We start from the raw sequence: 16,762 nt of genomic DNA, 5'->3' as shown, positions 1-16,762 counted from the left end.
GGGGTGCCGAGTCCGGCAGCAATACCTGTCTCACTCTCATTGACACCTAATGTAATCGTCTTTTTTTTTCAAAAGAATCTCACTCTGTCTTCGCACTGAGCTTTACACACTCATTTTAAGGAATATCTGAATAAAATAGAGACTGTAGAAACTTCTGGCTTCAGTGTCTGTCACGGTCTTTTCGGTTTTTGGAAATGAAGTAACGGTTTTCTCATAATTTGCAATTGTTTGAAGCCATGTAGAAGCCAAATTCTGGGCAGAGATGTGTATAAGAGACAGAGATTAAAATGTAATCAATCTGTTTTACCTGTTTTAATCACTACATTAAAGTACATTTGGTGACTTTTACAACCTAATGACCTCTTTTTGTTAATATTTAATGAAAACACAAAGCTGAATGAAGATAATAAGTGTTATTAGACCTCACACCTGTCAGAACCGCGTTGTCTGTAGATATATCACAGGAAGGAGAAGGTGTTCCTGTTCAAAAGATGCAAAGCAACAGAATGAATGTAATATTCTACATTTCATCTTTTTAACAAAATGAATATATTCTGACCTTTGTAAGCAGCAACTAAACTAAATATTGTACTATTAAATTTATTTTGTAATTTAATTAAGTAATCCTTTCACATGTAACTGGTTACATGTGAAAAAAAATTAATCCAAATATTAGTTAAATGTAAGTATGGCTAAGTGTAATTTTTTGATAATGTGTCACGACATATAATTATAAATGAAGCATTGTGGTGCTACAGAGACGCTCCAGCCTACAAATAATATTCTCCAGATGTAAGGGAACAGTCTTGTTTGGCACAGACCCAAGCAAAAACCATATCATTTTTATATTTTTTCCCAGTGAAAATGAAATGCAAAATTGATCATTCCCATTAAAATCATCACTGCAATCACAATATGTATATGTTTTGGTTTTTTTTTTGCATATTGCATATTGTTGAGCCCAAGTCTATAGTTTTAATTGTCACAGTTATTTGTCCCTTTTCACTGAAAAACAAATTAATTCAAACAAGGAATGTGAAAAACCCATGATGTTCTTGGTACATCCTTTATATTGTGACTCTCCGTTGCCTCTGCCCCATCTGCTGACATCTCTCTCAGCTTGAAGACCGGGGTTATTGTCACTGCTTTCAATGTCAATGCAAAAAGATGTGGTGTAAGGGAAATGTGAGGTGTTACACCACCAGTCTAGACGAGAACATGTGCACATACTGGGTTGTTGAAAGCACCCAAATTTGAATCCATTAAAATCCTTGTAGCCTTCTTCACTTATGACGCATATTCAAAATTCAGTGAAATCTGAATTGCAGTGTATCACATCCTAGTTCATTTTAGTTCTGATCAATTTCATGTTCATACTGACTTATTACACATGAAGAGCTGTAAACATGAAGTCAAATGGACTTAGAGTTAATTTACTGATTGGAAAGTTTTGGTTTTGGTGGTCATTCTGCATCATCTGTGCTCCATGCTCACATAGGAAAATCTAATTCTGATGACTGATGGTAGATCATGCTGCATTTGACTGAACCTGATGTGGTTATTTATCTTCTTTGTTATTACAAAGAGCCTGTTCATGAGACTGACTCCAAATTATATCTGGTCCTCACATGAATAATGCCAAGCTAATATTAAGATGGGTAAAAGGTGTGCAGTGTGCTAGAGAGGAGTTCAGGGGCAGGGTCACTACGTTTCACTCACTTTTAATGAGGAACTGCTAAAATACACAGAGCAGGACACAAGCACATCACACCTTTAACTTTGTTATGTATCAGTACAATATTCATGTGTTAGCATCATTACCACATGATCTAGCAGGAAACTATTATACCTTAGAAAACATGTTAATAGTGATTTTGACATATTGCCACCAGCTGAAATGGTGAATGACAAAAACAGTTGCACAGTGTGTAATTCCATGTGTAATTATCTAAATAGTAAATTGTTATACCTTTGAAAACATGTTAATAGTACATGTCCATGTCTGTGAGTCGAACATCCTTACAGGCCTATCAAGTATGTTCATTTATCAGTGTACAGCCAGTGTAGAGCTCAGTTTTTCTCTTACACTCTGCTGAACTGAAGGTTAATAGTCCATATGTTCAGGGTCAATCCTCCTCAGTCCTCCTCTTCCTATATTGTAACACCCTCAAACTTTTTCTCTTCCTCCTTTCTGTTTGGATTCTCTGGAGCTTTCATAAGGCTTCTTTCATGCACCACATTGTGTTCAGGCCTTCATTCTTTGCCCAGCATTTTATTCTGGCCCTGCTTTGCAGCTCCCTCTGCATGTGTATGATGATTGGAAATTTTCAAAAGAGCCAGAGAATCTGGAGCTCATCTCATCTCAGATCTTTTGTCTTCTGTCTTATTTTACTGTAAAAAAGCAAATGAAATAGTGTCGACGCTGCTCATTCTTTAGAAACCAAAGCCAGGGATTAGATTCTGTTCGTCTGCTTTCTACTTGTCATATAGCTAAAATTAATTAATAGATGGTTCGCTGGGTGTCACTTACCTATCATATCTGTTTTTGCATCACTACAGTGTGTACAGTATGAATTAATACAATCCGTGCTCTCAGGCCATTTCTTTCTCCAGTCACTGAGGAGCAAATATCCACAGTGCTCACAATAGAACATGGATCGCAATGCAAGTGTTGTGATTTGATTTATTGTCCCTCTCCGCAGCTGTTGGCAATAACATGGCCACATCAATAATACCTGTGTGTTCAGCAAAAAGTTAATTACAAGAACAAATGAAAGAACTCCTTGGATTTCTTCTAAAGTGAGAAAATTTAAGGGCACTGCAGTAAATCTGTATTTATGAGTTTTATTATCAGGGGTTTTCCTCAATCCAAATGACTGACGCTGGTCAAGAGTGAACAAACTAATCTTCCGTGCACATACATCTGAAAGTTATCAAAAGTTTACACTGGTATGTACTACCTCCAGGAAATAACCACATGCTGCACTCCAAAGTCAAACATGTTCTCACCATCTCCCACCTGTACAGCTGTTATATGTCACCAACAAACCTGCAGCTGTATAATGAGACTCACTTGAGTACTGTCTGATAAAGTTTAGCTTTAAGCACTGCAGGTGATGACTGACTGCATCCAGTTTTCCGCCTGGGCTTACCGTAGCTGTCTGCACTACAGAGACTGTTCAGTACTGAAAACCAGTACGAAGACTACGACTGCTGCTGATACCAGCTGTTCCACACACTTGAGTTCTGTGACACTGCCTGTAAACGCTGAACCACATACACTAAAGAATACTGAAGAGGCTGCTTGGGAGCCTTGGGGTGCACCAGATTCATTCATGTAAGATAGACACACAGTAAACTCAGTGCTAGTCAGCCTGTTAGCCTGTGGATATTACTCATAACTCCTGCTGCTGGCAGACTTTGGAGAGATTTCTGCTGCAGTTTGGTTGAGGTACACCGCTTTTAGTGGCTGTTTGTGTTAATGATTGTTTTGCATATAACCTGGACATGATAAAAGTACTTATACTTTTATCATGTTGAAGTTTTTTTTAAATTTCTGCTACTGACATGAAACAACATTCATAGGAGTAGATAGAGTTTTGTTTATTGTTGGGTCTGAGCTCTACCTCATGAGCTGGACACCAAATATGTTGGATTTCTGTTGTCTATAAATTTATTGGCTATCATAAATTTATTTACAATGGAGCAGAGTAAAACACAATGTCTAATATAGTATATACAGGTGTGTGTATGTGTAGGGGTATGTGTGTGTGTCTGTGGGGACACAAACAAAGGCAAGATGGCCGATTCAAAGTGGTCACTGTGACCACATGACCAGAACAAAGAAGGCTACACAAGATGGCGGTAAACAAAGAAACTACTCAAAATGGTGACTGAGACCACCTGGTGTGTGTGTGGGAGGGAAGGTGTGAGTTTCTTTGTTAGCCTAGCTCATGTAATCTAAAGGTACCAGGTTAGAGGGAAAAGGTTAGTTTCATGCAGGTTCTAGAACTGAGATGTACTACAGGTATGTGTGTGAACATACAAGTACCCGATTAACTGTATAACTGACCACAACCTAAGCAAACATTTCAAAAACAAGACATTAATCCACATGTACATTAACAAAGTTAATGCTACTTAGTAGTGCTGTACTATGCCATGCTAGGAGAGGTTAGGCCCAGTCAGTTAACGTTACCCAGTCCTTGAAAACAAACAAAGAGATCCTTTCCAGTGTTGTTGTTAAGTCCAGTGAGTTGGGAGGCTTCCTGGAGGAGTAAAGTCCTGTCTGTCTTTGTGGCTTCAGCTGTTATCTCCTTTGTTCTCCTCAGAGTTAGCTGTTCCATGCTAACTCTGCTGTGACTCCTGCTGCCTGGAAAATCAGCTGGCTTGCCTTGTGTTGTAGCTGTTGTTTCTGAAGACAACTTGGTTTACTCTTAGTTTATCTGAAGTAGGTCGCTGCTGTTGAGGAGAAGAGTGTTTGCAGTCTGCCATGAGCAGGCCGGCAAGACAGCTGTTGTGTCAGGTAGCAGGGCTGACCTGGGCTGGGGTCTTGTTGCCCCTTGAAGAGCTGAGAGGGGAGAACAGGAGCTGCTCTCCAGAGCAAGCTGAGAAGAGAAAAGAGAGAGAGAGAAGGAAATCTGCTTTTGTTTGGTGACACCCTGTGGGGTCATATGTCACACACTGACTGGTCAGTGAGGTCCCTGGGGAGGGTCGTCCCCAGTTGTGAACAGTGGAGCAAAGAAACCTTTGGTCTCTTGAATGAGTCCCAACACTATCAAAGTCAGGGTCCTTGCTGTTATCATGTTCCTGTGACTCCAACAGTACATTCCAATCTGTGCACTCAAAACAGTGTTTTAGACACTCACTGGCCTCCGGGATCTAGTTCCTGAATGAGCAGGTGGTTGCAGCCTGCCTCAGTACACAGGGCTTGTAGGAAGGCTGAAGAAAAAACAGATTATGATCTGATCTGCCAAGTGGTGGTAGAGCTGACGCAGTGTAGGCCTCCTTGCAATTAGCATACAACATATCTAGTGTCTTGTTTTCCCGTGTGGAACAGTCAACATACTGAGTGAAGCCAGTCAGATGAAAGGGGAGAGTGACATGGTTAAAATCCCCCAATATTGCAATGAATGCATCAGGGTGCTGGGTCTCGCAACAGTCTCGTGAATGATGTCACAAGTGTCTGCAGGCTCTGCTCGTGGTTGAATGTAAACAACAATGGCGACGATGTGTGAGAACTCTCTTAGTACATAGTCCAAGACCAACTGCCAACAGTTCAATATCCCAACAACAGATCTTCCCCTTCACTGTGATATGACCGGGGTTGCACCATCTATTGTTCACAAGCAGAACCAGTCCTCCACCTTTATTCTTTCCATTTGCTCTGGCGTCTCTGTCCGCTTGTACTGCAGTGAAGCCGGTTAAATCCACACAATAGTCGGGAGTGTTATCGTTAAACCAGGTCTCCGTGAAACACATGAGACTACACTCACGATATGCTTGCTGGTTCTTCAAAAGAGTTCATCATACTTGTTAGCCAGGGAGTTAACATTTCTCATGAGGATTGATGGTAGAAAAGGCTTGTATCTCCATCTCCTAGCCTTTAGATTAGTCCCGGCTTTGCATCCACAGTACGGCTTCTTCAGCTCAGCCGGTATGGGATGTTTAACTCCATATCTGGTAAACTTTAAAGCCAGGAGTTCTTCCTTGGTGTACATGATTTTGTCCATCGTGAGACGAAACGACCTAGAATAAAAAACATCAATCAACAAAAGATATGCTAATATATACAGATATACTGCAAAAAACTATGAGCTACACGGACTTACTGCCATTTGTTGTCAGCGCATCATTTGACATATGTACATGCCCAAACAGAAGTTGATCTGCAATAAAGTTATACCACTATATCCCCATATAGACCATATAGACCATAGCTTTTAAGATCGAACTTTTATGACCTACCTTACCTCTTACCTTTTTGAGATTCTTACTTTGAAAGTGTCTGTGATTCTGTATTTGTCAGTATAAATTGCATAAGGTTTTGTATAACAGCCAATACTTCCCTAAAACATGTTGAGACTTATTTTGAAGGTTAATCCAATTTGTGGATATGATGTTTGTGTGGTTCTATCAATATATGTGTGTGTGTGTGTGTGTGTGTGTGTGTGTGTGTGTGTGTTTGTGTGTAGCGGTAGAACTGCCCAACAGAACCTCTAGTAAGCTCTTCTTACCTGGTCGAGACTCTTATTTTGTAGCCAAATAATAATAATTCAGAAGCCGCTCCAGATGGATGTGAAGTTGATCTCTCACAAGAGCCAAACGTAGCTCAAGATATTTATTACCTGCATTTAACTGTACGACCAACATGTACATAGTTCAGAGACTTCTTCTAAACACCTGCCCCAGTAAGGCCTCTGATCTGGATGGCCTCCCCAGCCACCAGCTGAAATCATGCAGTGAGATGACAGAGGCCTGGAGCTGGATGATCTACAGGATGTCTTTGGACTTACATGCTGTTCCTTCCAGCTCTATGATAATTTCTATTCCTAAAAATGCATTGTCATTTTTACTTTGAGTGTAAAGTGAGTGTAGAGGCTATAACAATAATAACTACTATTATTTAAAGATCTATATTATAGTGTGATGATTACCATCAGAGGAGTGAAACCATATTCTAGGCCTCCTCGTACAAATACCTTTGTGTATTTATTGATGGTGTACTGACCTGGAGTATAAATGTTGTCCCTGTAGCAGACTACAATGACGTCTGACTTTAATGCGCCGACTCTGGCCCTGTTCAGACTTAGTATTAACATGCGTCTTCAGTGATCCAATCACAAGTGGTCAGCCCTAAGTACGTCAGTTCACACCTGCTTTAAAATGTGTCTTCACATTCGTCTCCATTGAACACTTCCCCCCTTTATATCCAAATAAACAGGTATGTGTTGTTGTTTTTAGCCAATTGAGAGAAGGTCCGTTGTTAGTGTGTGTGTGAGTGAGAAAGAGTGAGAGAGAGAGAGCGAGCGAGTGAGAGAGATAGCAGGGCACGGAGGGGTTGAGCAAAGTCATGTGCTGTGCACAGCTCTACAGTGAAATAAGGTTTTATCCACTTGAAATAGTAAATTATAAAATAAAATTGGGACTAATTAGACTGTGACAGAGGATGTCAGTAGAATACCTGGTCTTTTAATGTGGCCAGGACGCATTTGTCTTCACACTGTGAAAAGAATGTGGACACATGTGGCCCAGACCACCTCCGAATGATAGCTCAGCCTGAATAAAAGAATTAAAATTTTTAATATTGGAGTGTTGGATTTAGATGCACATTGTGCTCCTTAAAAAAAGCTAATATATGTAGTTTCAGTCAGTTTAGTTTAATTTAATTATGATTAGATTTAAAAGGCTTTACTGAAAATAACTGGCAACACTGTCTCTGAGATGTCGTTACAAATTGTTTAAGGGGGAGGGAGCTGCATTTTGAGACATTGGAGTTAAGTTTGTCAGCCCGCGGGGGCCCTCTAACATCCCGGGGGCCCCAAGCAGTTGCCTGCCTTTGCTGTTCACAAGCGGCACTTCTGCTAATTAGATACATCACAGCTTGATTTGGGAAGTTCTCTTTGCAAATGAAATTATACTGGTCCAACTCATGCAGACTGTATGGGTAATAATATTAATATAATGTAAGATGGCACCCATCCCAACAGTCAACATACACATCTTGAATCTTAAGTCTTTGAGATTGACCCAGAGCAGCCGTACACAAAGTGCACAGCTCCAGTTTCAGAGAAGCTCAGCTTCCCATCAAATTCTGTTTTCAATCATTTTTGTGGTTGTTTTTGCCAGAATTTCAGGAATCCACTCTTGAAAGCTGCCCAATAAATAGTCAGAGACACAAAGCTGACATCATTAATCAACACAGATTTTTTTTCCCCAGTGGCATGAAAGAACTACTCAACTTCATCTGACTTATCTTATGTTGACTCCATAAATAGCAGCATAACACCATCTTTCACCACACAACCTTACTGATATTTATCTCAGACAACAATCCAGATGGCTGCTGTTTCACTCAAACTTTCACTAACTAAAAACTGCGGGCTAATTAATATTTAGGTCGGCCCAATCTGGGTCATTGATGGCCACATAACGTTACAATTCCACCAGCAATTCTGGGCTTTGACAGAACAACCAGATTACCAGTCCACCCTGTGCTGAATATTAAAGTGAGTATATGAGCAGCTATCCTAAATTGATGTCATGCTGTGAACTCTGATTTAAAGGCTGTTTTTTTTCCAAGTAGACAGTAGATGTAGACATACTGTATGATGCCATGCATGTATTACAACATTATTGTCAAAGTGATGTAAATATTACAAACCTGTCTCACTGCAGACAGTCAGTACAACATCATGTATCTGTCAGTGGTGATAGTCAGTCAGTCAGAGAGTAAGCATTTGTGGTTATCAGACAGCTTACACCATATGCACATACACACGCACACACATACACACACACACACACACACACACACACACACACACACACACACACACACACACACAATGACACCTCCTGTGCCAAATGACCTGGAACTGGAAGCAGCTGAGACATCTACAGGACAACTTGAAACTGCTTCATAGCAGTGGGTATAAAGCTGAAGTCAAAAGGTCAAGTAATATAAAAAAGGACAGGTGAGACATGGGGAAGCAGGAGTGTCTCTTTCTTTCTCTCTCTCTCTCTCTCTCTCTCTCTCTCTCTCTCTCTCTACCCCTCTCTCTTGCCCAACAAGCTGAGACAGACTGCCCCGGATCTGTTCAAGATTTCTACCTGTTAAAAAGTAGTTTTGTGTTGCCACTGTCGCCAAGTGCTTGCTCATGGGGACATGTTGAGTCTCTGTAAATAAGATCACAAAGAGTAATGGTCTAGACCTACTGTATGAAAAGTACCTTGAGATGACTTTTGTTAATAAGAATAGATAAAATTCACTTGAATAGACAGCTCACTGTAAAGCAGCATGCAGCTTTTATGGGCTTTTATGTCTGGTTAATGAATGAGTCACCAACAGACTGAGGATCTGTCACACAAATATCTCTTTATACAAAAAAGCTTAACTCACAGCCTAAGAGATGAGTCACACCAGCATTTATAACTATGAAATTATAGTCAAAGACAAACACTTTAGTAAAGTCATGTCTGGAGTAAAGACAGTGCTGGTTGACTTGCCCAGAAGTCTTCCTTGCCTGGAGGCAACCAAATGGCTTTCTGGCTGTTTGTCAGGTATGTGCAAGGCCTGTGCTGGCCATGTTTACCAGATGCACCATTCCCTCAGGTGAGCATACTACAGCTGGCAGCTCCAGGATCCAGCAAACCCACTGGCCCTCAGCCAAAACATACTGGATGATGTTCGATCCTGACAACTGGCTGGAAAAATAATTGACCAATCAGAGCTTTGTGAACAGGATTAAGAAAAGGCTTATTATTTTCCTACATCTATTCAATCTATTCAATTCGATTAAATTTTTTATTTGTATAGCGCAAAATCATAACATACATTAACTCAAAGCAATTTACAGGGTGAGGCCAAGACCTTACAACATGAAAAATACTGACAGAAAAAATGGGCATATAAATAGTGTTAAATTTGTGATAAAATTGTTGCAGTTGTACAGGTTGTTTTAAGTCAACTTACATGTGTATATATGACAACTTTAAAATGGCATGTTTCTTAGATCTTTGTGAAAAACATTAAAGTAACTCCTAGCAGCTTCTGTGTTGACTTAAAATGACACTGGCCCTCCCAAACACACTCATTCTGTAACAGAACATCAGACTGAATGAATGCAGTTAAACAAAATAACAATTCAATTTATATATCAGGCTAACAACAGCTATGCACTGTAGTTTTTAACAAATGTTAAAGGACGCAGGAAACTGCCCAGGGAATCAAGACTCTCATGGGCCCCGAAGGCCCTCTGTTGTCTGTGAGGCAATTATTTTGTGGCAGTCAGATTAATTACAAATTCGTTTAGAAACATGCGCCACTAAAGCCCAATTAAAACCTGAAACGGTAAAAGCTCTATGATGGCTGGTGTATTTTTAGCCAATCTAACCAATATAGTTAATTTTCACCCCTGGGCTCTAAGAGAGTTAATCTGTCCCTGCTGTAACTAAGTAATTGTATTTCAAGTATCTAAATTTTAAGATAAACTTCTAATCCACTGTACTTTTTACTCTTCTACATCTTTCTGATAGCTATAGTTACTTTGTAGATTAGATTAAGAGTGAGTAATGTCCATATGGAATACCATGTATTCCTATACAGTAAATTATTTCAACCAACAGTATATAAAATTTGCCCTACCTCCACAAGATACATCTTAAAAATACTGCATACACATTAGTGCATCAAATAATAATCACTCTGTAATATAAACTGTAAGGCGTTTCATTGATTGGTATTGGTATTGATATTTTTATTTAAGTGAAGGTCCATAAATTGTCTTCCTCCACTGGTTCAGATGAAATGAAATAAGTTCTCACTGCTGGTGTGTGACATAGTTTTTATGTCACTTTGTACAGCTGACTAGACAAACTGAATTTCTATGAGGATTAAAAGAAAAAGAAGATCCAACTGCATCTCAGGCGCTTTGTCTTGTGTTTTATGTTCATTTTTTAGTAAATTCTACTGAATGCACTCTGAGAAAGGGACTTTTCCAGATCCTCTTCATAAGCAGTCACATTATCATAAATCCATTCCAATGTAATCCTCACCCTCCACCACACTGTGATATTCTTCAGTATGAGAAGGGCACCTCAGACTGTTTGAATAGGAAATGATTGCTGAGTGTGTCTGCCTCACACAGGCAAGTGCTCTCTGTGCTTAAACCTGCAGGCTACAGATAGATCCCCTGAGATCCTCTTCAGCGCCACTGAGTGGGCTGTTAACGTCAATCAGCTTCTGTTTGTTTCTTCACTTTTGATTTTCTTCATGTCTACTGTAGAATATATTCTCCGGGGGGTGACGTTTGTTATTCAACAGTCTTACACTTAGTATACAGTTAGGTCTGGATATAATGAATGTCCTTTTAATGTTACACCCTTTTAAATTAACTTTTTATTCATCAGTTTGTACCTGTGAAGTGCAAAGCTTGGCTTCTAATGATTACTATTCATTTTGGCAATTGACTTTGGTCTAGTGTCTTTTTTTGATTACATTTATATTATGATTTTAGATCAAATAGATTTAAGAGAGTTTAAGAGTTTTCATCAGTGAAATTTAACATCATGGACAAGCTGGTAAAAAAGGCTGGGTCTGTGCTTGGCAGGAGTCTGAACTCGCTCAGGACTGTTGTGGAGAGATGCATGCAATGTAAGATGGAGGCCATCTTGGACGATACCAACCATCCTGGCAGGACAGAGAAGCAGCTACAGCTGCAGCAAATGTCTCATCTCACTGTGCTGCAGAACAGAGAGGTTCAGGAGAGCCTTTGTTCCCACTGCCATCAGGCTTAGCCAAAGGAAGTGGACTAATTTAATTATTATTGTTTATTTATTATTAACAGTTTTTTATTATTATCAACAATGAGCTAATGGACACATGAATTTCTCATAGGGGATAAATAAAGTATCTATCTATCTATCTATCTATCTATCTATCTATCTATCTATCTATCTATCTATCTATCTATCTATCTATCTATTTTTTATATTTTTAAAGTATTTTGAGGTTGAAGCTGTCACCACGCTTGATGTTGACAGTTACCATGTTTACATTTGTTCTCATCTAACAGGAGGTTAGCAGAAAAGGCAGTTTAACATTACAGACAGCGATACAACAGATTTACTCTCCTCTGTAAATCCACTTGTCAAACTCATTGTACATTACATTTTATGAGATCAAATCATGCAGTATTGACTCAATACTGCATGATTTGATCTCACCCTGATACAATGTAATACCAGAATCATTAAAATTGTACATTGTACATTACATTGTATCAGGGTGAGATTACATTGTATCAGGGTGAGATCAAATCATGCAGTATTGAGTCAATACTGCATGATTTTAATGATTCTGGTATTACATTGTATCAGGGTGAGAACCCTGATACAATGTAATACCAGAATCATTTGAAACTGATACAATGTAATACCAGAATCATTAAAATCTGTACAGATACTGATATTTTATAAATCACCATCCATCCATCCATCCATCCATTTCTTACACAGACGACAGATGTGCGCTTAGACGTCCACCATCCACACTCAAGCGACTCAGCTACTGTTAATTAATATTCCACTTCATTCATTCAAATATATCCTCCCTTTAAACATAATCCAGTGATAATGTTGCAGTTTAGTTGTATAGAAATGTAATTTGTAGAAGACAGGGTTGCTGTGACATACTTTACAGTACAGATACATTCCCCTAGTAATAGTATGTGTAAAGGAGACTGTATGTCCCTATGGTCCTGAGAGACACACTGTGAGGCAATTCAATTCAAAGGCCAGGTGATTGGTAGCAAAACCTTATTTTCCAAGTATCGATCGTGGGGGCAACCAGCAAAATGCAAAAATCTCAGCAAGACAAATCTGCTGTCACGCCTTACAGTAGAAATCAGGCAATCAATGTCACATACCACCTCCAGTGGGGCCTGTATGAACATAATTCCACTCATTGGCGCTAAATAGTGAAAACCCTCGGGTTCATCAATCATCAATTCAAGGGGCACTCTTTAGTTAATAGTCTGGTCTTTTAATGCTGAACAGCCACTGACTTTATCTGTGTGAGCTAGCAGATACTCCCTAGGAGCAATATGTTTTATTTTGATTGCTGTATTCTCTTTCTCGCACAGCTTGTTGGGCTATAATTCCCAATTTGGAGCTGTCGGCATTTGAAATTGAAGCTTAAAGCAAAGATCGATTATCTCTAACCCCCATGGAATATATTTGATTGGTCAGTTTTGTCAAAATGGCATGCTCAAATGTGAAAGTCAATATTTCCTGAATGATATAATGATATAGATGATATAGATGATATAGATGATAAACATAAGTAATATCTCATGACGCATCACTTCACCCACTACAGAAATATGTTCTTGTAGTGGAAGAGCCAGCTAAAGCCCTTTTAGGGCCTTCAACTGTAACCCCCTTTCCGCTCATCCACCTCCATGAAATTCCACAGAATTCTTAAATAATACATACAGGCATATTACATCACAAGCATATTATATAATGGCACTGGGAACATTAAATACTGAACAGAACTTTTAAAAAAATCCAGCGCCCTGACCTTGTACATGTAGCATTGACCACCTTGATATAAAAAATGAGCTATAAGATGGATTTAGGGGAGCTATTGGGTGTTGTTAGAAATTCAAAGACAGCCCTTTATAGGATCTCTACACCAACACAAGTAGTTTCACTTACTTCACTTAGACCTCTCCTCAGGCTGAAGGCAGGGGGCGCTGTGCTGTGAAAGGTACTCAATGGAGTGTTTGACCACCAGTGGCCCTGTGGAGAAATGTTTTAATGAGCTGGTCTCAACTAACACCCACAGAAGTCCATGACATAGTACCCACACCTCTGGTTCTATCCTGTTGCACTGATGCACGGTTGGTGATGGTAGCTTACAAAGCAATGTGTTAATGTGCAAGTAAAGAGCAAAAGAAGACAGTAACACCTCATATAATGTGGGAGTAACAGAACAGTTACATTTAAGCCCAAGCAAATATTCATTCAATATTGAATTATTATGGATAATTTTATTTTATATATATGATGAATTGTTATGCTTGCATGGGAATTATTATTTATTATTAGCGGAATTCGTTAACTAGAACTGAACTTTACCTATCATTAATTCTAAATTAAACAGACTAAATTAGACAGGGAAAATTCTTGGAAGTTATAAGGGCATCATATGATAGTGTTACCAAAGAAGACTAGCTAGTTAGCAAACATGCATGTAAAAATTGCAAGTTTCAAATTAGTCCAGGCACTGGCTTTGCAAATTTTTTATGAAGAAAGAATGAATGAATTCAACACATTTTTAGGCCTCAAGTACACACACAGTGTTACTGCAACCCAACAGTAAAACGAACAGGAGACTCAAGGAGAAACGTAGCCAACCACATGAAACATATGATATATCAGCTGATGGATGCTTTTCTCTCTCTTCCCCAGGTTACAAGTGCCCATGTGAAGTCAGGAAGCCCCAAATCAACACTAAAGCATATATGGACAGAAAGCAGTAAGGATATGTCAATCAGTAGGCTGCTATCACAGACTCTGCATGGCAAAGAAAACAGCACAGCCTTGGACCTTCACTATGACACTCCAGAGCCCTACTCGGAGCAGGACCTGTGGGACTGGCTGAGGAACTCCACAGACCTGCAGGACTCGCGGCCACGGGCTAAACGGCGGCCCATGGTTAAGACAGGAAAATTCAAGAAGATGTTCGGCTGGGGAGATTTCCACTCCAACATCAAGACGGTCAAACTCAACTTGCTGATCACTGGTAAGATTGTGGATCATGGTAATGGCACTTTCAGTGTCTACTTCCGCCACAACTCCACTGGTCAGGGAAACGTGTCAGTCAGCTTGGTCCCACCCACCAAGATTGTGGAGTTCGATGTGGCTTCACAGCAGTCTGTCATCGATGCAAAGGACTCAAAGTCCTTCAATTGCCGTATCGAGTACGAGAAGGTGGAGAAAGGTGCCAAGAACACGCTCTGCAACTTCGACCCATCCAAGACCTGCTACCAGGAGCAGACCCAGAGCCATGTTTCCTGGCTCTGCTCCAAGCCTTTCAAAGTCATCTGCATCTTCATTTCCTTCTACAGCACCGACTACAAACTGGTGCAGAAAGTGTGCCCAGACTACAACTACCATAGTGACACACCCTATTTCCCCTCTGGGTGACAGTCCCATACTCACTTTCACCATGGACAAGCAGAGTACAGACTGGGGCTTCTACCCATTCCAGAGAAATGTGTATGTTAGCCGTTATGTCCCTAAACATGTCCACACCAGCGAGTCAACCATCCCAAGTGATTTTCCAATTTACTGTTCTGGATTTTGAGGGAGTTTTAACTGTTAACTGTTGTTAAAAGAAAGTATATAAAGAAAGTAATGTGCTTAAAATGACCTGAAAAATTCTGATTACTATAATTATTATCAGTTTGAATTTTGTTGCTGAATTATGTTTTATCCCTGTTGAACCATGTGTAGCTAACTAGGGCTTATTGGTCATTTGTTTTTTTTATCCTTTTTTTATCCTATAAACTCTGCCCTTGGTTTTTACTTCATGTTTAGTTCACACTCCTTATCAAATTACATGTTTGTAACCTTGTTTTCCTCTCTTAGCATATTTCATATGTAATACATGAACTCTCTGGACAACAACATATTGACTGTTTGCCCCTGCTGTGCTATTTACACTCTGCAGTTCATCCTGCATAAATAGAAAACAAAATTAACTCCTCATTTAAAAAGAATAAAAAACAAAATAGCTAGCTCAGATGTTTTTTACAAAACCTGCAAGGCATCTGAAGAAGACAGTGGAGATTTAAATGTGAGTTTGATGCTTTTAGAAATGTGAGTTGGTCTTATCTATCTAGTGGTGAGCTTGGACTGAGCAGACGTCTCCCTCAGGCAAGTCTCATTCAGGAGAGAAAATGTGGTAAAGCGCTCAGACACTGAAACGCTGTCACTTCTCAGCTGTGCTCCTGCTAGTGCAGACAGATGTTGAGTTTGTTGGGTGATTGCTTCATTCTTGGCTGATTGAATGTCTGATTACATGACTGATTGATCAGTGATTTGTTCAGGGAGATGGGGCTTGCTCATTGTCACTTAATATATCAAATGTAATGTATTGAATTCTATATCTTAGAGCCTAATTTGTATGAATGGTTTGTATTGTACATAGTTTATCCCATTTGCGCTACTTCTATACATGCCCCCATGAGCTGTGTTCCACTTCCCGCTATGTCCTCTTGTTCACTCATTTATGCTCGTTCTTGACTCCTCTAGCAAAGAAAATGATGTTGCTGCCCTAGATGTGATTTTCATGAAAACAGCAATCCTGTACATAAGCTGTAAAACTGACTAAATATATTAAAAGTATTCATTGAAATTTTCTTTACTGAGGGGTGGGGTGGTGGGGTGGTGGGGGTGGGGACTGGAGATGTACATATGAATTAAATTTTATCAACTGAATGCTGGTACATTTGAGTTCTTACTGTGACTTTCGTCCTAATGAGTCAGAAATGATTTGTTGAAGTTTACATATCAGTGTACCTGTCAGCTGTGGAAGAAGAAAGAGCGACAACACCAGGCACCAGTGTCTAGGGACAGACTGAATTACACCATAGTAGTTTCAAGTTGTAGATAGATAGATAGATAGATAGATAGATAGATAGATAGATAGATAGATAGATAGATAGATAGATAGATACTTCAGCTAATTAATTAACTAATTGTTTACAGACGGCGCAAGCCCAAGCACATGCTTGTTTCATCGTCACAATGGAGTTTGTATCTTACACTCTCTAGTATTAAGCGTTTTGTTGCGTGTGCTCAGGATAGTGTCCCCTCTGCTACTGCTAAGCCCCGCCCTTTGGGAAGTTTTTGAATAATGGCAGCCACAAATTGATGACATAAGAGAGATGAATAGGCCACACCCACATCCATCAATCAAACACCTCAAAAAGATTTTTTTACAATAGCTGCACATAGTAAGTAAAGTATG

The 16,762-nt window shown here is 39.5% G+C and overlaps 1 protein-coding gene across 1 annotated transcript in view; it reads left to right on the top strand.

Annotated features, from left to right (window-relative positions):
* The window catches only part of nxph1 (neurexophilin 1), a 57,586-nt gene extending 41,421 nt beyond the window's left edge, over positions 1-16,165 (top strand). Inside the window, exon 2 of the mRNA XM_023428178.2 lies at positions 14,197-16,165. Coding sequence (XP_023283946.1) covers positions 14,197-14,934 — 738 coding nt within the window. The 3' untranslated portion in view covers positions 14,935-16,165. The remainder of the gene's footprint in view (positions 1-14,196) is intronic.
* Positions 16,166-16,762: the final 597 nt, after the last annotated feature.

This window comes from Seriola lalandi, unplaced genomic scaffold (genome assembly GCF_002814215.2).
Source record: "Seriola lalandi dorsalis isolate HSWRI2012SDOR001 ecotype SW California unplaced genomic scaffold, Sedor1 jcf7180002054868, whole genome shotgun sequence".
NCBI classification, from domain to species: Eukaryota; Metazoa; Chordata; class Actinopteri; order Carangiformes; family Carangidae; genus Seriola; species Seriola lalandi.
Note: the sequence above shows the minus strand (reverse complement) of the source record. Positions and strands in the feature narration are given on the sequence as shown.